The sequence below is a fragment of the Aspergillus melleus genome, assembly GCF_016097325.1.
Source record: "Aspergillus melleus strain CBS 546.65 chromosome Unknown contig3, whole genome shotgun sequence".
Taxonomy (NCBI): domain Eukaryota; kingdom Fungi; phylum Ascomycota; class Eurotiomycetes; order Eurotiales; family Aspergillaceae; genus Aspergillus; species Aspergillus melleus.
In genome coordinates, this window is record NW_025763372.1 from 5,080,677 (window position 1) to 5,100,407 (window position 19,731).

The window sequence follows — 19,731 nt, forward strand, 5'->3', positions numbered from 1 at the left end:
TGGTCCATCGCTTGTTCGAGCAAAAGGATCGCGCAGTCTCACGCAGCTGGGCTCACCAATCAATTCCAAAGATGCTAGAAGTATCCCCCGATTGATTTTAACTCGATCAATATGAATGCCAGAGAAGATGCGACAGTGCGAGAAGCCGCAATTGGGTCTGCTCCTCCGTCCAAATAGCCGCCGGGCGAGGCGCTAAGGAAGCACGACAGTTGTGAGCTGCTCATATTCGCTCATGCATCGTGGTCACCGCGGGGCTCTGGAGTCTCTTTGTCCTTGTCACTGTCACAGCTCTGTCAACCTCCAATTCATCCGGGCGCCTCAGCCGGAAAATGCTCACCCGTAAACCCTACGATGATGTTGCTTGGGCAATAAGCACCCAGATCTGGGAGGACTGGCCTGAACTGCTTCGCACCGACGATGACGTCTACAACGACATTGGTGTCATTCTCTCTGAGCAATTCAGCGACCTTGAATGGACTGTTTTCGAATTCCTGAACACAGGCGGTTTCAATACCTGCTTCAAGATGGAGTTCACGAACAACTACGGCGCTGTTATCCGGTTCCCAGTGCCCGGCGCTGTCATGCTTCCGGAAGAGAAAGTTCTCAATGAAGTCTGGGTCATGCAATATGTCTCGGAGAAAACTTCAGACAAGATCCCAATCCCCATGCCTTCGGTGGTTCGTTGGACGGAGACGAAAGAGAGTCCCTCAGACTTGGGTCCCTTCATTATTATGGACTATGTCAACCACACTGGAAGTATGGGTGATTTGCTTGAGAGTCCTGTGCGCGAAATAGGAGAACCTCCAGTACTCAACCCGGAGCTGAAACCGGCTAGGCTGCAAGCGCTCTACGGAGAACTAGCGAAGATTGTGCTTTCGTTATCGACACTCTCCTTTAATCGGATCGGATCCATTGCTAAGAATGGCGATTTTACGTGGGATGTGCTGCATCGACCTCTGTCCTACTCCATGAACGAAATCGTGCAACTGGGGACCCTACCCCGATCGCAACTCCCGACAACAACGTACGAAAAAGCATCCTCGTACTTTGAGGCTCTTGCAGAATTGCACCTTCAACACCTCATCAGTCAGAGAAACGAGGCGGATATCTCGCCGGATGTCGACGTAGATGCTCTAGCGGATACCTTCCGGCGCAAGTTCGTGGCGAGATTTCTCTTCCGGAAACTCGTTCGGGACAAGGAGTCCAGAAAGCAATTCATCTTCCATGATGACGGTCCCTTTCCTATCTGGTGTGACGACTTCCGACCCAAAAATGTTCTAGTCGATGAAAATCAATGTATCACTGGAGTCGTGGATTGGGAGTTTACATATACCGCTCCGGTCGAATTTTCGCATGCCCCGCCTTGGTGGCTTCTTCTTAGGAAGCCGGAGGATTGGCCGAACGGACTTGATGACTGGTGTGTTGAGTATGGGAAAGCGCTGGAAACCTTTCTGGTGGCGATGGCAAAATGCGAAGACGAGGCGATCCAGAAGGGGCTGCTAGTTGAAGGACAGCGGCTTTCTGGTCGGATGCGAGACAGTTGGCGAAGTGGTGACTTTTGGATCATGTATGCTGCGAGGAATAATTTTGCTTTTGACGCGATATATTGGGAGAAGGTTGACGGGCGGTTCTTTGGCTCGACTATATGTGAAGATGGTGATGTTTGTGATATTTGGCGGAAGAGACTTCATCTTTTGCAACCTGGAGAGAGGAGGCTCATGGAGGAGTATGTGGATCTGAAACTTAAGGATAGGAATACATGGCGTCTCGTTTGGGATGCAGATGAGTCTACCGTGGAGTGGATCGAAAGATTGAGGAAGAAGAAGGAGAGGGAAGAGAGAGAGGAGAAACCGCTCGAAGAGGATCAAATGTGAAGGTGTGGTGTCGGTCGCCAGAGCACTAAACAAAACTGAATGAATAGATCGAGACGAGTAAGAATCTGTATCGAGACGAGTCAATTTTGAAGAGTAAGCGATGGACCTCACCATGACAGTTTATTGAATAGCTATTTCAATGGACAATGGACTCAACCGTTGTTGCGAGTCGTTGAGTCAGTTCAAGTACTGAATAAAGAGCTTGAGTAAGTTTTAGGGGTAAAGCTAGCCATACTATTCGTCATTCTTTGTGGCCGTACCATCTCATATCTGGGAATTAGGGAAGCAGCGAATTAGTTCATGGCTTGTAATGGACGACGTCTCAAGGGAGAAGGTGTTCCTGTTGATTGATATCTGCTCAGGGGTACTGTAGAGCTTTGCGTAGGAACGCGTGGTATTGCCCAGATCTGCCATTTCACAGGATATGGGAATTCTGGAATGTTAAAGACTGCAGCGCTGATTTCGCCGTAGGCAGAGGGTGATGAATTTGCGAGTTACATTTCGATCGAGTCAAGGTAGCTCTGCTTATATATCACCGACATTGGAACCACGGGATAAAAATTGAGGTAAATGGGCTTGTCAGATAGAGAACATGGCACTTGCCCTAGGAGCGTCAAAGAAGAATGTCTTGGGATCTCTGAATAATGAATGGAAGGTTGGAGGAAGTAGATACCCGGAATTGTCGACGAATAGCCGGCTTGTCGTTAAAAAAGGTAAAAGGTCGTCTTAGATAAAAACACGTACGGCAAGGCCTCTCTATAAGACTGAGAAATTTCGAAAGCAAAGTATGAGATGGGAATTTCCGCGGACGTCTCGATAACCCCCAGATGTGTCCAGGGGGGATACCCATTCCAAGACCGGCCAACAATGCAACGGTGGGCAGCAATCACTTCACACTGGGGATTTCAGCTTCACTGGAAAAACAGAAGGATCACAGAGACCAACGGACCGCTTTGAAGCAACCTTCTGCGGTTAGCATTACAAGCCACCAATTTCCCATCCCCTGAATCTGCATGTAGCCATACATAGTACAGATGGCCTATCTCAGCTGCGCCAGCTCGTTGCCAGAGACCGGAAAGATGATGTGCAAATCAAAACAAACTCGGTCGAATGGGCTGACTTGAGCGCCCGTGCTCCGCCGTGATCCACAAGGAACGGCACGTTATTTTCGAATTTACTACCGAACACCTCACTTTCCGCGAGGCTACCTGATATGCAGCCATAAATCGTAATGGCCTGAGAGTAGACCTGCTCGGAGACTCGCAATGCTTCGGTAAAGAGCCTCAGCGGAGACCCGAGATAAGGGAAGATTGACTGGGGTAGTGCGTAGGGAATATGGAGCCTTCTGAAGGGCTTGTCTGGCTTGGAAATGAACATTAACTTCCCCCAGAACCTCAGCTGTGATAGATAGAGTCATAATTTGAAGTCGACTAGCCGAGAAACTGGAGTAGTTTGGGTGACTGTGTACACCGCTAGAGTCAAATAAATACTTAGGTGGCGTATGTTATGAGTTACTAATAATAACTAGTGCTTTTAGGATGGTAAACAGCCCAAACTTCTCCGGATGAGAAGCCCCTTTGATATGTGTGATCCCGTCATCTCCCCATATAGATCATTCGTTAGAGACCTTGATGAATGCCACAGTCGACATAATTTAGATTGCAGATATACTAACTGTTGACATGCCAGGGATCTTACAATTTCCATGTTCCTTCGGAAGAAGGCGAAGGGGATTATGCAGGCTATTCGGCTTGTAGGCGACTCAAGCTATTCTGGGCTGTGCTTTGGAGTAGACTGTCAAATTTCTATCTGAATTATGATGGATTGTCCTTGGCTTGTTTGGTGGCGGCAGTGCAGGGAGCACAAACGGAATAGGGCGGATGAGGACCACTCCGTTCATGAATGGAAGATTCCGTGCGTACACCTTGTGAATAGGGATAACTTGGCAAACGAGTCTATGTGATAGATAGTATAGACTATACTATACTATAGCTTTTTCAAACAAACAAAGCAGCACAGCCTGGCAGAAACCCGGGGCTCCACTGCAGTAGATTAGCCAAGCCTTTGGCCATCAACCGGAACATGAAATAGCTTTGGTGCTTAACATTTATCATAAACTACGACACGAAAACGAAAGGATTGGATTACTGGCGTAAAAGTGATTTTACCATCGCTGGGGTTGGCCTGAAAGCTTCTTTGCAGGGGGTTGTTCCTTCTGGTTGAAAAACCGCCAACAACAACCCCTGTCGAGGCCTCGAGACTGGAGTCATGTTAAGTCATACTCCTTTTGACAGTGGTTTAACGCTAAGGGTTCGTGCTAAAGCCACTAGAAGTGACTAGTCCACGGATCCAGGATACCAACAGCCCTACGGTGTACACACCCCCCGCAGCAGTGGTCGCTCTTTTCACAGCCCCCAACCTCGTTGATCGGCTCAAAACATCTCGCGTATTTTCTATTATGACCATGTGGAACCGGTTGAGCATTTCGGCATCTCGATCGTAGAAAAGCAATCGTCCGTTTTTTCCTGTGATTAACCAGTACTGATCCACAGTGGTATTCATGGTTGTCAGTGGCTCCCTACTCATGATGGCCTTCAGACAGCCCCTTTTATCCGCGTGCAATGCCCAGACTTCATTTGTGCCATTGCACTATATGGTCTCTCTCTTTAACTTGCCATGACTAGCTTAAGAGCTTTTCCGCCGAAACAGAGCAATGCGCCACGCCAATCCGTGGACTTGAACGGCCTCTGCCCGTTGGTGATCGCCCGAGGTGGCTACAACAGTCTAATTAGAGTCTCCATATTAGTATACCAAGATATGTACCAATCCAGGTATCCACGCAGTGTTGCTAAAAGGATGGATATCCACCGAAATACCCTGCCATAGCCTCATGACTTCGTTGGTCGAGGATGCCAGGAAGGATATAAGAGCCCATGATATCTTGATGGGAGGTGCTGTGTTTTGATTCATCCAGACAATTCATGCATCCGCTGCAAAAAGTTGTGTTTCACAATGTTCTTGAAGATTTCCGTTCTTTTAGCCCTCACAGAGGCGCTCTCAGTCATTGCTGCCCCTAGTACCGCCTCAAAAGAACCATGTGCCTTGGTCACTCAGCAAGTTGAAGAAAGCGCTGCCCTGAACGGAAGTAAGCATCGAACGAAGTCGATTTGAGTCGAGTTCAGAGGCTAACCATACTCTAGCCGTCCCTTACGTTTCGCCCTATCTGGCTCATCAATGTCTTCTCTCGCTGCCATTTGATCCTCGCCGCGCTGCCGCTTTTGTGACTGAGGTCAAGAAGAACTTGCAGTGGCATTCAACTATCGACACGCTCAAGAGTAAGGCATTGTTACCCCCCTTATATGGTAGGCCTTGACACTAAAGTTCTCAACAGACCCTCCTTCCGGGTATTTGTCTCCTGCCGTCGACTTGTTGGGAGAGCTGGACCACCTGCACCAAAAGGCCCTGAAGCAAGAGTTCAGTAGCCAGTTTGAGTTTGATACAGCTCTTCAGCGACTACTGGCATCTGCCAACGATGGACATCTGGTATACAGTGGCTGCTCTCAGAGAATTTTCCAATTCACTGTCCCAACTCAGATTGCCTCGGTTTCTTCGGATGGATTGGAAATCCCAGAAATCTACGACTTCAGTACGTTCTTTTTCGGGTGTTATTATTATTCTTTTCACGAAAGAGCTCTGGCTAATACTTTGCATAGGCGATGTCTATTTGCTTGCCGAGCATTCTGACCTTGTCTCTCCAATTGTCTCAATCAACGGCGAGAAGGCAGAGAGTTACCTCAAAAATATCTCTCACCACCAAGCCTATCAGGATCCGGATGCCCGGTATAATAAGGTTTTTGACTCACTTACCCGGTACCCAGAGAATATGAATATGCTTGGGTCTTGGAGCGCCGATCCGGCATTCCTGGCAGGTCATGTCGAATTTGACGTCAAATGGGCCAATGGAACCGGAAAGAAGGTACACGTGCAATCAATGCCAACTGCCAAGTACAGATTCAACTATACCGACAGTCGAACTCTCTTTCAAGACTACTGTATTATCCCGCCGGATTCATTCGGCCAGGAGGGTGATGCAGAGGCAGACCTGACAACCGCCGCTGCCTGGCCTGCCTTGCCTGCCTCACCGTTCCTGCCCAAGGCGGTCATGCGGGATCCGTATAACCTGATATCTGGCTATTTCCCGGAGGACCCGGAATGGAAAGATCTGGCCGTGCTCTTGGTCCCCTCTTTTGCCACAAGCGAAAAGGGCAACGATGAACCGCTGGCGTTTGCAAACAGCGCGACCCAGTTCATCCAGGAGGCCAAGAAGGCTGGGAAGAAGAAGCTCATCATTGATCTATCAAACAACGGCGGAGGTTTCATTGCGAGCGGAATGGACCTGTTCAAACTCTTCTTCCCCGACAAGGATATTTACACCGCAGCTCGTCTCCGCGCCCATGAGGCTCTTAACCTTTATGGAAAGGCTATGAGCAAGCTCCCGCAAGGCTCTGAGCTGGCGGGTAGATTTCCCTTCACAATCCCAAACCTGGTTACTCCCAACCAGACCTATACCTTCCAGTCCTGGGAGGAGTTCTACGGTCCCCATAAGCTGGCGCAATCCAACCAGACTAGTTTGTTCTCCAATCTCAAACTGAGCGCCTCGAATTGGTATTCAGTCATTCGCGGCTATGGCATTGTCAAGCAGAATGAGACTTCCTCTCCTTTCGCTGCGGAAGATATCCTTCTGGTAACTTCCATCCCTTGAAAACCTGTATTTCTTCTACCCGTCGTTGCTAACATTCTCTCTCAATATAGCTCACTGACGGCCTCTGCACATCCACGTGCACCATCTTCTCCGAGCTGATGAAAACCGTCGGCGGTGTCAAGAGTATCACCTTTGGCGGTCGTCCCCAGCAGGGACCTATGCAGGCTATCGGCGGCTCCAAGGGCTGCGCTGTTGGTACAGCGCGAAGCCTCTTTCAACTCCGGGAGGCCGCCAACAGGGCTGCCCTCCAGGCCGAAGCGGATGGTAAGCCAGTGCTCTCTCACCAGGAGCACGCCCGCCTGAACGCTTCCATACCCGATCGCTTCTCCCTGAAATTCAATACGTTGGCGTTTAACATTCAGAATGCCTACCGTGAAGGCGACGACGAAATGCCGCTGCAGTTCCTCTACGAGGCTGCTGACTGCCGTCTCTTCTATACCCCGGATAACCTCGTTCTTCCTGCCACCACTTGGATATCGGCTGCAAATGCTTTTTGGGGGAATGGCGCTTGTATTTCCGGCTCTTACTCTACTTCTAAACGGGCTGGGAGGTTTGTTTAGACTATGTTGGTTGTTTGAGAGACTTCTGGCTGTAAGCCAGATTATCTTGGCCTCACATTACTCTTCTTGGATTGTTATTCATTCTTACCTTGCTTGGGTTTTGATTTAAACCGCTTTGACTTTAGAGACTACCTTTTATATATGATACACGTGTATTGATATAGGATGGAAGATGATTACTTCATGCATACTTGCTTCTTCTAGTATTACAACTGCCTCGGTCGCTAATAACGGTTGCTTTATTTGCCTCTGACAGATATTGTATTAATATAGAATCGAATACGAAAGTACGTTATGTTGGAAGGTATCACCTGGTATCATTTCAGCCTTGGTGTCAGCCAAATGCTGGTTTTTCGAATATTTGGGTCGGCCGCAGTTGGCCACAGGGAATAGACTTCGTTAGCTTGATATATTAGCTTCTATAAAACTCAATTATGTTTGTTTCAGAACCTCTTTGTTCTTTGCATTTGATCTATCCGTACTATTTGAAATCATTTTCTCCTGTTGGTTCAGGGCTCTATTTTGTTGTACCCACAAATTGGGACTGTCACTGAAGCCTAGGAAACGGTGGGGCTGGTGTTGTGGGTGGGCCCATGGAGACAAAAAGGGATCGATAAGGACTGGGATAGTGGATATAGCACTAGCACGGAGTCATGAACAGAGTACGGAGTGGTGCGCGGTAAGCACCAATTATTACTTCAAGTCGGAAGACCGGAACTGTACTTTCTTTTGCCCTTAAATACCTAGCGCCGTAGGGATGTATTCCGAATCATAGCCACCCCCCTCACCCAACTCATTCTGGATGTCCCTCTATGGTTTGATTGTGTATTAAAAGCCCTTCGCATTCCCGGCTTCCTCATCTCGTCCAAATCTCATCCGCGACCCTCCCCGGCCATTGCAACCACAGCCCCCCACCATGACGAAGCCAATCACGGTCTGGTTGACACGTACGTCCCTTCCAACAGGTTGCTTGCTCCGGACTGGCTTACCTCGTGTCCCTCTTTCCCTCCAAGTGCCACAGGCAAACTAATGTATAGCCACGATGACTATATCTAGCTCCCGGCCCAAACTCATGGAAGGTGCGTGTGGTGATAGAGCGATCTCGAGGCGTTACTGCTAATGCTGTTACAGGTCATCACTGTCATGAAAGAACTGGGAGTGCCCTATGAGATTCACTCGTTTAGATTCGAAGACGTGAAGAAGCCGCCATTCACCAACCTTAACCCCAACGGGCGCGTTCCAGGTTCGTTATCTCTGCAGTGGGAACATTTGATGGATGACCAGGGCTGACTGCAAACCCGGGCGTTACCTTCGTTCTTGGAACAGCGATTGTCGATCCTAACACCGACTTGGTCCTTTGGGAGTCAGGTGCCATACTGCAGTATCTTGAGGAGGTCTACGATACCAAGCACAAGCTTACCTACACCTCCCTAAAGGAGAAACATCAGTTGAATCAGTGGCTTCACTTTCAGATGAGTGGACAAGGCCCTTACTTCGGGCAATGTGGATGGTAAGATAGCCCTTGTACACCGGAACAGAAAGACCAAGGAAACCAGCTACTCACCCAAGAATTCGCCGCGTAATAGGTTCAACGTGCTCCACCCCGAGAACCTGCCTTCTGCCATCGAACGGTATGTCAATGAGGTCCACCGCATTTTGGGGGTCCTGAATACCGCACTGGAAGGCCGGACATGGCTTGTCGGCGATAAATGCACTTTTGCCGACTTGGCCTTCTTGCCTTGGAATTCCAGACTGAATAACACGCTGCTGACCCCGGAGGGTGAGGATCCTCTGGCGCCGTACCCGAATGTGCAGGCGTGGCAGAGGCGTATGGAATCGCGCGAGTCATGGCAGGAGGCTATTCGGGAAAGGGAAAAGCTTATGGAAGAACAGGGGTTAACTGTCATTGGAATGCCCAAGGGGGTTAATAACATCAAGGAATTTGAGGAGGTGATGGCGAAAGAGGCCGAGGGGCAGTGAGCAGGAGAATTGACGTAATCGCTATGTCAAGCACGGTTCTATGGGGCCTCAGAATGACTTTTTATTTTATCCTTTTCTTTAGTTCTTTGATAGGATCAATTTTCTAAGATTTGTTTGTCCCTGTAGAGCATCGCACATTCCATATGTTCTGGGTTTCAGTGGCAGCGCATATCTGACACTGCCTCGGACGCAATTAGATACTGATCAAACGGCAAGTCCTCAATGGCTCCCTGATGCATGGATATTGATCCTCTTCGTCCGCCGAACAAGTCCGGCGCCAGGGAAGCTGCGGACTCCGTGAACCCAAAACTCTGATAGGGCTTTAATTGTGCCACGTAAATAACAGGAGACGAAAAAGAACCTCTGGTAGCTTGGAGGGAGTTATGAGAACAAAGAAAAAAATTAGTAGTGCACTGGTAAGCCAAGCTAACAAAGCCAAGGCTTGTGGCTATGGTTGCATTCGTGTCTCGCTTGTCCCACCCCTGTGCGCCAGTTGTTTTCCCAATCTTTTCCCCTTGCCCGAGATAGGTGGCTGAGGGGCTTGAAAAACTGTCCTAGCATTGACTCTCTACCGGCAGCAATCGACAGGCCGCCCCACACGGGGTGATGACTTTTATTACTCACAGGGAGGCGGAAAACGACCAAGATGACATTGGATGCATACGGGAGACGGGCAGAGTTTGACTAGGCGGTGTTACTAGTGGGTTTCCAACTAGCATCTTTGAGCTCTCTTGGGTCAGTACTCACATTCATGAATTGATCATGTTTGTACAGCACTAATATTACGGGATAGGCCTTTTCGACCCTTTTCATGGTTTCTGGGCCACCAAAACCAGCCGAAACTGCATTTCTCAGCGACGTGAAAGACTATTTGCAGAAGACTCTCGAGAGTCAAAACGGCGTGGCAGGGTTTGCATCAGGTGGTTTAGCCGATGCTGGTGACACCGCAAGGGCATTGATGACCCTTGAATTCTTCGGCGTTGATGTCGACTTCGTCCCCATGATCGAGTATTTCAGGTCGGGACTGTGCTTCAAAACCTCCGACCTCGAGCGGAACCCAAGCTTCAGTGCAAATTGCAACGTCCTTTGGTGGCATCACGAAATGCTCAGAAGTATGTTGACGAGATCGAACGGGTTACGACATACCTGCTAGAAATATGGAAAGCAAGGAACGTCAAGGACAAATGGAACTTTCTCCTCGCTATTCAACAATGCTTTTTTCTCTTGCAGTCATTCGCCGGTTGCAACGATATGATAAGGGGCACCATGTCTCGCTGGCTTTGGAGAAGCAGCTCATGGAGATCGCTGAGTTCGAGCGCAGCTGTATGCAGCCGGCTTTGGATCGTTTGGGCAATGTTACTAAATCACCGGATAGTTTTAGAATGTTGAGGGTGTACGTCGATGTTACGGATATGTTCGGTCAGGTTTATGTCTTGCGGAATATGACGGGGCGGATACATCAGGATAATCCATCATGAGTGCTCAGTACTATTTTCATAGCCGTTCTTCTGAAATGTCATTTGCCCCTTTGTCTTTGACTTCCCGAAAAGGTCCGATTTCTGATTGGACACTTTGCAACAGCATAAACATTACACGATGTGAAGTTTTCTCCATTGGATTAGTAGTGCCGCTACTATTACAGTTTTATCAAAGCTTGAAACGAGCTCTGTCGGGTAGTATAACCGATAAGCATGTCCGAATTTCTGAGATTGGCTGTCTTAACTAATTGGTTTGCCAGTCCACAGTTTAGGTAAGTAGACAAAGTTGGTTCTGGAGTGGCGAGCCATAGAGCCTCTAGGTGTGAATGAAAGGTAGATCCTTATCTATCCCGACTTATGCTAGCTAGCAATCCAACAATGTATAGCTACATATATTGTTCTATACGATCCCACACAACTTCAAACTTTTTAGGTGGTCTATACTATCGCGTCTCACGATCCATCTTCCGAATCAATTCTGCAAAATGTTCCACTTCCGAGCGCACCCATGGCATTGCATGGTGATAGTCTATTTCGTAGAGAGTCGCGCTGGACGGGTCGTAGTATGTGGTGAGTTGGTGCTGGCCGAGAGGTAGGAACATGTCTTTTAGACCGTGCACGTGGAGGGTTGGGAGGGTGATGAGGGTGGTTGTGGGGTGTTGGTTTTCTTTTGAATAATTATTGTTAGCAGGTGATGTTAAGGTGTTTGGTGTCGAGGACAGAGGAGTTTGAATACAGCCAAGGCACAAGGCACACGGCATATGACATATGGGGAAAGAGTATAACTCACCCGACTCCATCGGCATCCCCCCACCCATACACAAGATCCCGAATCGAATATTCCGTCGCGATGCGCGCCCCGACTTCCTATTCCCCGTCTGCACATCCAACAATACCCCTCCCGCCGGCCTCGTCCCCTGACTGAACCCCATCACCCCCACCCACTCGCCGCCAGGTCCCTTGGTGTCCATGAGCCTATAGATCCGCTCGATGCCGTCCTCCTCGCCGTCGCCGAAGCCGCTGCCATCTGAAACCTCGATCCCCGATGGGTCGGTGGTGAACCATGAGCGGAAAGGCCCGTCGTTGCGGAATGCGGGGAGTACGCCGGGGCCCGGGCCGCGCTCGAACGGGCCGTCGAAGAAGACGAATTCGTATTCCGAGAGCAGTTCCGAGAGTTGTGCGGATTGGATCGAGAAGATGGTCGAATTGGAGCCGCCGCCGTGGAAGCAGGCGATTCGGGGTCGGGACATTTTTTTGGAAGATGTTTAGGGTTGGGACGGTCTCGTGGTCTGGGAATAAATCATTGAGGGGTAAAAAAGAGAAAAGGTGGCCGGTAGATAAGACGGTGTTTGCTCCGTTTGTCTGCGTTGGAGGGGCGGAGTGGGTCACATGAGCTGAGGTCAGCCCTAATTGTATCCCTGCAGATTCAGTGAGGTGATACGGAGAACATCTATCGTGTAGAGTGCATTCTACGATCTATGAGGAGTGTACAGTACTTTTGACTGGTTGCTAGTCTGCAGTAGCACTCTGGTGTGTTCCTTTACCCGGAATCCTAGCCGATCCGTGGATCTGAGCTCTCTCTCTTCCCCACATCTTCCCTCTAATCCACTTCTCGTCTCCATCTCCGGATATAAAAACGAGGACCCCGCGTCTGCCGAGGCACTCTCCGGATTTCCCATTTCCTCCATCCTCAGGACCCAGAACACTCCCTCCAAATTTACAATGAGGATCCTAATAACCGGCGGCTCCGGCAAAGCCGGCCAATCGCTCATCACCCACCTCCTCTCCCAAAACCATTCCTTGCTCAACCTCGACCTCGCCCCTCTTCCCCCACCGCTGGCCTCGAAAGTCCACACCCTCCGCCTCGACCTCACCGACGCCGGCCAAGTCTTCTCCGCCATGCACTCGCATTTCACGTTCTCCGAACCCTTCCACGAACCCACCACCGCCGTCCCAGACGCCGTGATCCATCTCGCCGGGTACGCGCGCAACATGATGGTCCCTGACAATGAGACGTTTCGCGGAAACGTCCTCTCTACGTATAATATCCTCGAGGCGGCCTGTCGTGCGGGAGTCAGGAAGATCGTTCTCGCGGGGTCGATCTGCACGTATGGCGTGACGTATGCGGATGGGGATGTGGACTTCCCGTCGTTTCCGGTAGATGAGACTGCCGATACGAATCCCATGGATGTGTATGGGATGTCGAAGGTTGCGAGTGAGAATGTTGCGAGGAGCTTTGCGAGACGGTTCGGTGCTGATGTTTATGTTTTACGGCTGGGGGCGATCGTTACTCCGGATGAGTTTCAGGGGAGATTTTGCGAGTATGTGAAGGAGCCGGAGAAGTTCAAGGTTCACGGGTGGTCATATACTGATGCGGGCGATATGGGGGGCATGTTTGAGGCGTGTTTGAAGACGGATGGGCTGGGGTTTCAGGTATTCAATGCGGTTAATGACGAGATTACGAATGATGTCCAGACAGGGGAGTTTTTGCGGACGCATTGTCCGGCTGTGCCGGTGACGAGGGAGTTGGTGGGGAGGGAGGCACCGATCAGTAATCAGAAGATGAGAGATCTGTTGGGGTTTCGGCAGGGGGTGTCGTGGAGGGAGAGGTTTGTTAGGGAGTAGGTTGGATTTGGAGGCGTTGTATATATTTGGTTGTGAATTGTGGATGGTGTCTTGGTGGGAACATGTATATAATATATATGATAAGATGCTTACAAACTTGCATCAAAATTAGCTTTTGATCAACGCAAGCTGCTGTGTAGGAAGAGTCGGATTTGCAGGAGACGAGAGCCCGGTATTCAGCTATTGTGGTTTCATAGGTTGACAGGGGTGAAGGATGGGACTGAAACGTGTGTCAATATTCGATTCTTGGCGTACGCTGACTTGCCATGGTTGAGCCTCATGAAATGAGTAGTAAGGATTTGTGCAATTGTAGACGTATCAGAGATATAACAGTGGGACCCCTACCATCTCAGCAGTTGGTGGTCGGGGAAAAAAGGGGGGTTGCTAACAGAGATACGCGAAATTTGTGAACCTAGGGATTGATTTCCATGAATTAATATTAACTGCAGACCCTGCTTCTGGAAGGAAGAAAGGGAAACGATAGGAAATTGTTTGAAGAGACGATAATAAATTTGTAGAAGGGCCAAAAATGGTTTATTGACTTTTTGTGCATCCTGATAAAAATGAAATTCACGGCAAGACATCTTAAAATGTCAAGATGCATTGGCATTGTGAGCGTTTGAAAATGTGAATAAATAGTCCTACTTGACGTCAATTAAATATCGCAGTCAAGAACTTACCATCAAAGACTTACATAGGGTGTGAGAATGATAGAAAATAGAAATATATTCATGAGAGCTGATAGTTCGAGATGAAAAACGAGGGTCTTTTGATTTATAGTGAACCAACACACAATGGACCAGGAAGCAGCAAGAGCTTAAGTATAACATACCTCCGATTGCTATATTTTTTCGAGTATCTGGAACGGGTCGTTGGGGACCCGCACGATGGGACCGGATTCGGAGAAAAGAAGGACAGTGTAATTCGTGGCAATCGAAAAGAAATCATGACGGCGTCGGGGGATTTGCTATACGAATAGAAAAGGGATTGTAATAATATATCTGCTAATTTGCTAACCCACAGTTTGTGTTTGGCAGTGAGATAGCAAATGAATCGAGAGGTGAGAGATAGGTAGCAGCTTGATTTATGTCTGTGCGGCTGCCGACATTCTCGATAGATTGAAATTGCGGTGATTGAACCGCCTCAGGTGAAGAGCAGATTTGCGGGATTTGGCACTGTCCGGGATATGATCGTCAAATGAAGAAAGACGAGTTATGCTGAAGGTGTATTTGAAACAGAAGCGAACATATGATATGATCGTGGAAAGCTCCTGTAAGCTTGCTCCGCCTGTATATAGCCGCATGTGGTTGGCCACGAATATCCTCAAATGTGCTCAATCCCGCGCAGGTGCTTTATGCACGCTACATGCTTACCTTTTTTGGATGCTCAATGTTAAGTGCTGGACGACTGGTTACTGGCACGCGATCAAAAATACAATTATTCTGTTTCTTCCTTTAAAATCACCCCATCCCTCTTGAGGTCCTCGATAACCATAACGCAACATGGATATAAACATGGAACTGCACCATCACCACCAACACACAAGAACCACCGACATTTCCAGTCCAACCACCAGTTCCAACTCTCACCATGAATCGTCCATGTCAATGTCGATGTCGATGCCGACCGTCTTCACAACCAGCACACAAGTAACGATCCTCTTCACCGGCTGGACCACCACCTCCATCCCGTCCTACGTCCTCACTCTCCTATTCCTCTTCCTCCTAGCTATCCTCAACCGCTTTCTCACAGCTTGGAAATCCCAACTGGAGCGATCATGGAAAAATGACAATCGACAACCCTCACCGACTCATACCGTGACCCTTAGCGCTGTCCCACGCAGGGCCGGCTCTCGAATCGCAAAGGAAAGACTAAGCCCGTTGCCGCGGTATATGCGGATCGATGAAGAAGAACGCCTTGATCATTTCCCTCAGGAGCACGAAAATACTGAAGAATCAGATGATGCGACAGCCTCTTCGTTAAGTAGGCTCCGAAAGGCCTTCCCAACGCAGAAACGATGGCAGGCGAGTCGAGCATGGAGTATTCGTCAAGATGGGCCTTTCTCGGTCTTGGAGTTTGTCAAGGCGGGGATTGGGTATTTTTTGTACGTGGCTGGCCCTCTCCTTGTTTCTTTCCTCGGCTGCTCTCTGAGTAGCATCTTATGCTAATTGATCATGGTGCAGGATGCTCGCCGTCATGACCTTCAACGTGGGCGTTTTCTGCGCCGTTCTTGCCGGCATCTTCGTCGGCGAGTTAGGATTAGGTCGTTATCTAGGAACGGAGCCAGGGTGGGAGGACGGGGCATGCCATGGAGGATGAACCAACCATATCCCTGCAATGTAGACTGTTTGCATACGGAGTACACTTACTGGTCAACCGAAGAACTAAGCCTTTCTTGTTTGTGTAATTCCGCCCTTCCCCACGCCAAGTCCGTGCCTGACGAGCCGTCAATTTCTTCCACCACTGGTATCCAATTATCCAAATGGCGTGTCTCCACCCCCGCAAATTCGCGGTAATGTAGGCCGAGTCGGGGTATTGTTTGCTTCCTTCTCCACTGTTTTCTGAGGTATAAATAGTGCGGCGAGTTCAGGGTTGGAGGGTGTTGTTCACAGAGAAAGACAGAGTGGGTAACTGTTCATGATGTATTCTCTCTCTGCATTGGGTGCTTTGGCCCTATTCAGCGCTGGTACTGTCCAGGCGAAGCCGTTTCTTCAGAAAATCAATGACACCGCACACGTTATTGGAAATGATCTCTGGAATGTGACGATCGGACGACAGTACGGCGTGAAGCTGTTCTACAAGGATACGGATCTGGTCGGTAATGCTTGGGGCCACTACGTTAGCTATAGTACTTCCCCATCACTCTTACCTTTGCCTTGGCCCCAAACCAAACAGACCACCTAATTAACATGGCAAAAGATGGCGCCCAATCCGACCTCAACTGGACATCCGCCAGCATCCACCACCGCGGCCCCAACTACCTCGACGTGAAATTCACCGCCCTCGAAGGCGACTTCCACTGGGTGATCTTCGACCAACTCGCCGGCGCATACCAATACTTCGTGAACCACGACCTTCCCACTCTCGGCGAATTCCGAACCCTCTGGCGTCTCGACAACGGATCCTTCCCGAACGGCCGCACAAACATCAAGGACAGCCCACTCCCCGACCTCGCCGAGTATCCTGTCTCCACGAAGGTGCAGGACGAGACGTGGCAGCGCGCCGACGGGTCTTATATCACCAAGTACGACTTTAGTGCGTGGGTTCGGGATTTGGACTTTTATGGTGTCTATGGAGAGGAGTTCGGGTCGTGGTATATTAATCCTGGGAAAGACTATTATAACGGGAATCACCTGAAGCAGGAACTTACTGTGCATCGCGAGAGCGCGACCGGTGATGCTGTTCAGTTGAATATGATTCATGGGACGCATTTTCAGGTCTCTGCGGTGGATGAGTTCCCCGATGGGAAGGTTTGGGGGCCGTGGTTGTGGTATTTGGTAAGTTCTTTTTACACCTTTCCGTACTGTACTGTTCCTTTTCCTGTTTTATCTTCATGCTTATGGACGAGAATATGAATGGAGCTAACCATAGCAGAACGATGGCTCAAAATCCGACGCTGCAGCCCGAGCCAGGAAAGAGGAACAAGCTTGGCCCTACAAGTGGTTCAAGGATGAGGCCTATCACACCCGCGGCTCCGTGTCCGGACGACTGCTCCTCTCCGACGGCCGACCTGCCGCCGGCGCGTCTGTGTTCCTGGGCGATAACAACCCCAGCAAGACGGCGCTAGACATGGGCTCGGATTACTACTACACCGAGAAAACAGACAGCCAAGGCCGCTTTACCTTCAAGCATGTACGTGCGGGCGACTATGGACTGCAAGCGTGGTCGGACGGGGGCAAGATCCGGGACGTGACGACGTCGTTCCTGCAGAACGGTGTGACGGTGAAGAAGGACAAGCAAACCCAGCTAGGCAAGTTGCAGTGGAAGATTTCTGAGCGGAAGAGGCTCTTCCAGGTGGGTGATTTTGATCGAAAGTCTTTGGGTTTCAAGCATGGTGGGGCGCCGTATCAGCATGCTCTTGTTGAGGAGTGTCCTGAGGATCTGGTCTATACCGTTGGCAAGAGCAAGACCTCGGACTGGTGTTTTGGGCAGTCGGCGAAGGGCACTTGGAGTATTAAGTTCCCGGTCGATAAGAAGAACGCGAAAGCGTCTGCGTTGTTGACTGTCTCTTTGGCCGGGTATTCATCCGGTACCAAGTCGCGGATTCTTTTGAATGGAGACGCGGACAGCCCGATCGGAAACCTGACGACTCTGCCGAATGATCCGGGCATGTATCGTTCTGCGACCACGGCGGGAGAGTGGCGGTTGTTCGAATTTGACGTGCCAGAGGGGAAGCTGCGCGAGGGATGGAACACGGTAGACTTTGAGGTGACGGAGTCGACGAAGTGGAGAGGATTCATGTGGGATAGCATTGTTTTCGAGGTTTGAGTCAATAGATATTTGCGGCAGATGAATGCAAATGGTGGTCTGAAGATGTGTCTAGACTTTCAGTTTCGGAGTGCCTAGGTTCATTGTGGAGTCAAGCCCTGATAATTCTCATGGTCAAGACTGTGGAAATCCAATCCAAGTCAATGAGATTGCAAGTCTATCTTCTCATATCTGCATCTATCGTGGAGGACAGTAACAGAGGGGTATCCTTGATCGGCAAAGTAAATTCTGGCTCTCGGTAACCCGGACGTTGGCAGCCAACGTGGCGGAATGAGGGTGCCGTTTAACCAAATCCTAGTCGCAGAATGTTATAGGACGGACAAGTCGACGGATTTCCCACATATCATTGCATTTAGCCAACTCGATGACGCCATTCGTGAGACCTACTATCCGTCCCGCAGAGACGCATCAAAGTGGGTATATCCCACCCGTTTCAGCAGGCCAAGCTACCCCCAGAGTACATTCCAAGACCAACAGTTGAGCGTGGTATCTGGCCGGTTTCTCTCGGCACAGGTAGGATGGAAACGGCATCATGCAGCCCAGACGAGACATTTTCCGACCGAGTGATGCTTCGGCCATCGAGACGATCGTCCCGGTCGATGCGACCGAAGTGGATTCGGCCACGGAAGAGCACTCGGCAGTACAAGCTCATCAGTGACATCAAGCGTATAGGGATCGTCACGATCGGAAGAGATGATCGTTCTAAGCACCTGTACCTGACTCCGTATGGCGGTTACGATACCGATGCCAATGCCGATACGGAGCGCATCGGGGTGCTGATTCGGAGACTGGATCGGAGCGAATGCATCTCAACGGAGGAGACGATTCGGACCGGTGCTGAAAAGAGGCTTTTATGAGGCGTAACAAGGGCTTCGGAGGCGTTGAATTCTCAGATTGGATTCGACACCACCGACGTAGAAGGCGCCATACTAGGATGACTATGGCTAGCTGGTGAGATTGGCGTCGGAGGCATACCGACGATATCGGAATTCGGGCAAACGCGTACGGCGGACGACGACCGAATCGCGCACTAGCGACGTGCGAGGTAATCGAGTGAAGCAGACCGCAACAGCTGGGTTTTCCTCGTGGACAGACCTGGATGAGTACACGTCATGGAAGACCCAGTTGAAATCAGAACGCGGGAGGAGAGTCCGGGGATGTCAGGGTGCACGGGCATCTTCTCTCGGGATGCCATTGCCAGGGTCCAGTCCAGACCTCTCGGCGAAGTTCGCTTAAATGTATTTAACCAGGACGGAGAATTGAGCTGACTCCATCCCAGAGCATGGGCGTTCCTTGGTTCGCCAGTGGAAAAGAACCGGGTCTGCCCGAGACGCGGAGAATCACGTGGAAACACTGCTATCTATTGGTGGAAAAATCGCGGAGAGGAGCTTTGTCAGCCATCAACTGATGCCTCAGGTGTTTTCCTTGTCTTCTCAGGCAGTCAGGCTCTCCCGGTCACTGGGCATCGCAAGCCCTGATTGATGCTCCAGCTGGATGTTCTAACCGTACATTCTCTCAAAGGATCACTATAACTAGTCCATGCGGTCTTGCAATTTCCCTTAAATGCAACCGGGCAGGGTCTCATCTACTCGGTTAATTCAACATTCATCCGCCTCTCCCTAACACCTAACTGGGAAAATCTCCGTCCAGAATGAACCGACTGGACAAGAGGGTGCACTCTCCCCACTCATGACGCATTGGCGCTCCTCCCCCAGAGTCCTTGATTTGCTCGTTTCCCCATCCTCCCCATGTCTCCCCGGACCTCCACATTCCCTCCAAGCCGATCCTTGCTCGTTCCAGTGGTGCCGCCGGCCGAACGCCATACGTGTCTTGCACCACCCCGGAATCCGGCTGCTCTCAAACGGGCGCGGATGCCAAGTTCAGCCATGCGATCCCGTATGAGCGTTCGTCGTATAAAAGATCGCTCGCTTGGAGCTCCCCTGGCGCCGACTTTTTTTGTTCTT

General features: G+C 50.1%; 8 protein-coding genes across 8 annotated transcripts; 7 read left to right on the forward strand and 1 right to left on the reverse strand.

The window, feature by feature from the left end:
- Positions 1-329: 329 nt before the first annotated feature.
- Positions 330-1,874, forward strand: LDX57_006788 (uncharacterized protein; the record flags this gene model as incomplete). Its single annotated transcript, XM_046088506.1, has 1 exon — positions 330-1,874. One exon carries the CDS (start codon positions 330-332, stop codon positions 1,872-1,874), a length of 1,545 nt encoding a protein of 514 aa, XP_045944476.1.
- Positions 1,875-4,886: 3,012 nt separating this feature from the next.
- On the forward strand, positions 4,887-7,196 carry LDX57_006789 (uncharacterized protein; the record flags this gene model as incomplete). The annotated part of the gene is made up of 5 exons (XM_046088507.1): positions 4,887-5,019; positions 5,075-5,209; positions 5,266-5,520; positions 5,588-6,618; positions 6,687-7,196. 5 exons carry the CDS (start codon positions 4,887-4,889, stop codon positions 7,194-7,196), a joined length of 2,064 nt encoding a protein of 687 aa, XP_045944477.1.
- A 916-nt stretch (positions 7,197-8,112) lies between these two features.
- URE2_2 (glutathione S-transferase family protein) lies at positions 8,113-9,176 on the forward strand (the record flags this gene model as incomplete). The annotated part of the gene is made up of 5 exons (XM_046088508.1): positions 8,113-8,143; positions 8,253-8,275; positions 8,328-8,439; positions 8,523-8,706; positions 8,783-9,176. 5 exons carry the CDS (start codon positions 8,113-8,115, stop codon positions 9,174-9,176), a joined length of 744 nt encoding a protein of 247 aa, XP_045944478.1.
- Positions 9,177-9,987: 811 nt separating this feature from the next.
- LDX57_006791 (uncharacterized protein) lies at positions 9,988-10,329 on the forward strand (the record flags this gene model as incomplete). The annotated part of the gene is made up of 1 exon (XM_046088509.1): positions 9,988-10,329. One exon carries the CDS (start codon positions 9,988-9,990, stop codon positions 10,327-10,329), a length of 342 nt encoding a protein of 113 aa, XP_045944479.1.
- Positions 10,330-10,743: 414 nt separating this feature from the next.
- Positions 10,744-11,960, reverse strand: LDX57_006792 (uncharacterized protein). Its single transcript, XM_046088510.1, has 2 exons — positions 11,445-11,960; positions 10,744-11,321 (listed from the first exon to the last, which is right to left on the reverse strand). Exons 1-2 carry the CDS (start codon positions 11,902-11,904, stop codon positions 11,098-11,100), a joined length of 684 nt encoding a protein of 227 aa, XP_045944480.1. The 5' UTR covers positions 11,905-11,960; the 3' UTR covers positions 10,744-11,097.
- A 176-nt stretch (positions 11,961-12,136) lies between these two features.
- On the forward strand, positions 12,137-13,405 carry LDX57_006793 (NAD-dependent epimerase/dehydratase family protein). The gene has a single exon (XM_046088511.1). The coding sequence runs from the start codon at positions 12,377-12,379 to the stop codon at positions 13,277-13,279; it is 903 nt and encodes a 300-aa protein (XP_045944481.1). The 5' UTR covers positions 12,137-12,376; the 3' UTR covers positions 13,280-13,405.
- Positions 13,406-14,781: 1,376 nt separating this feature from the next.
- crmD (putative copper transporter crmD) lies at positions 14,782-15,598 on the forward strand (the record flags this gene model as incomplete). The annotated part of the gene is made up of 2 exons (XM_046088512.1): positions 14,782-15,383; positions 15,463-15,598. 2 exons carry the CDS (start codon positions 14,782-14,784, stop codon positions 15,596-15,598), a joined length of 738 nt encoding a protein of 245 aa, XP_045944482.1.
- A 318-nt stretch (positions 15,599-15,916) lies between these two features.
- On the forward strand, positions 15,917-17,767 carry LDX57_006795 (putative rhamnogalacturonase; the record flags this gene model as incomplete). The annotated part of the gene is made up of 3 exons (XM_046088513.1): positions 15,917-16,127; positions 16,199-16,776; positions 16,874-17,767. 3 exons carry the CDS (start codon positions 15,917-15,919, stop codon positions 17,765-17,767), a joined length of 1,683 nt encoding a protein of 560 aa, XP_045944483.1.
- Positions 17,768-19,731: the final 1,964 nt, after the last annotated feature.

Bases quoted from the DNA above. Each gene is read 5' to 3' on its own strand.
- LDX57_006792 (XM_046088510.1), bottom strand. From the start codon at position 11,904: ATGTCCCGACCCCGAATCGCCTGCTTCCACGGCGGCGGCTCCAATTCG. The intron at 11,322-11,444 runs GTGAGTTATACT...ATTATTCAAAAG, and splicing joins GGGGATGCCGATGGAGTCGG to AAAACCAACACCCCACAACC.
- LDX57_006793 (XM_046088511.1), top strand. From the start codon at position 12,377: ATGAGGATCCTAATAACCGGCGGCTCCGGCAAAGCCGGCCAATCGCTC.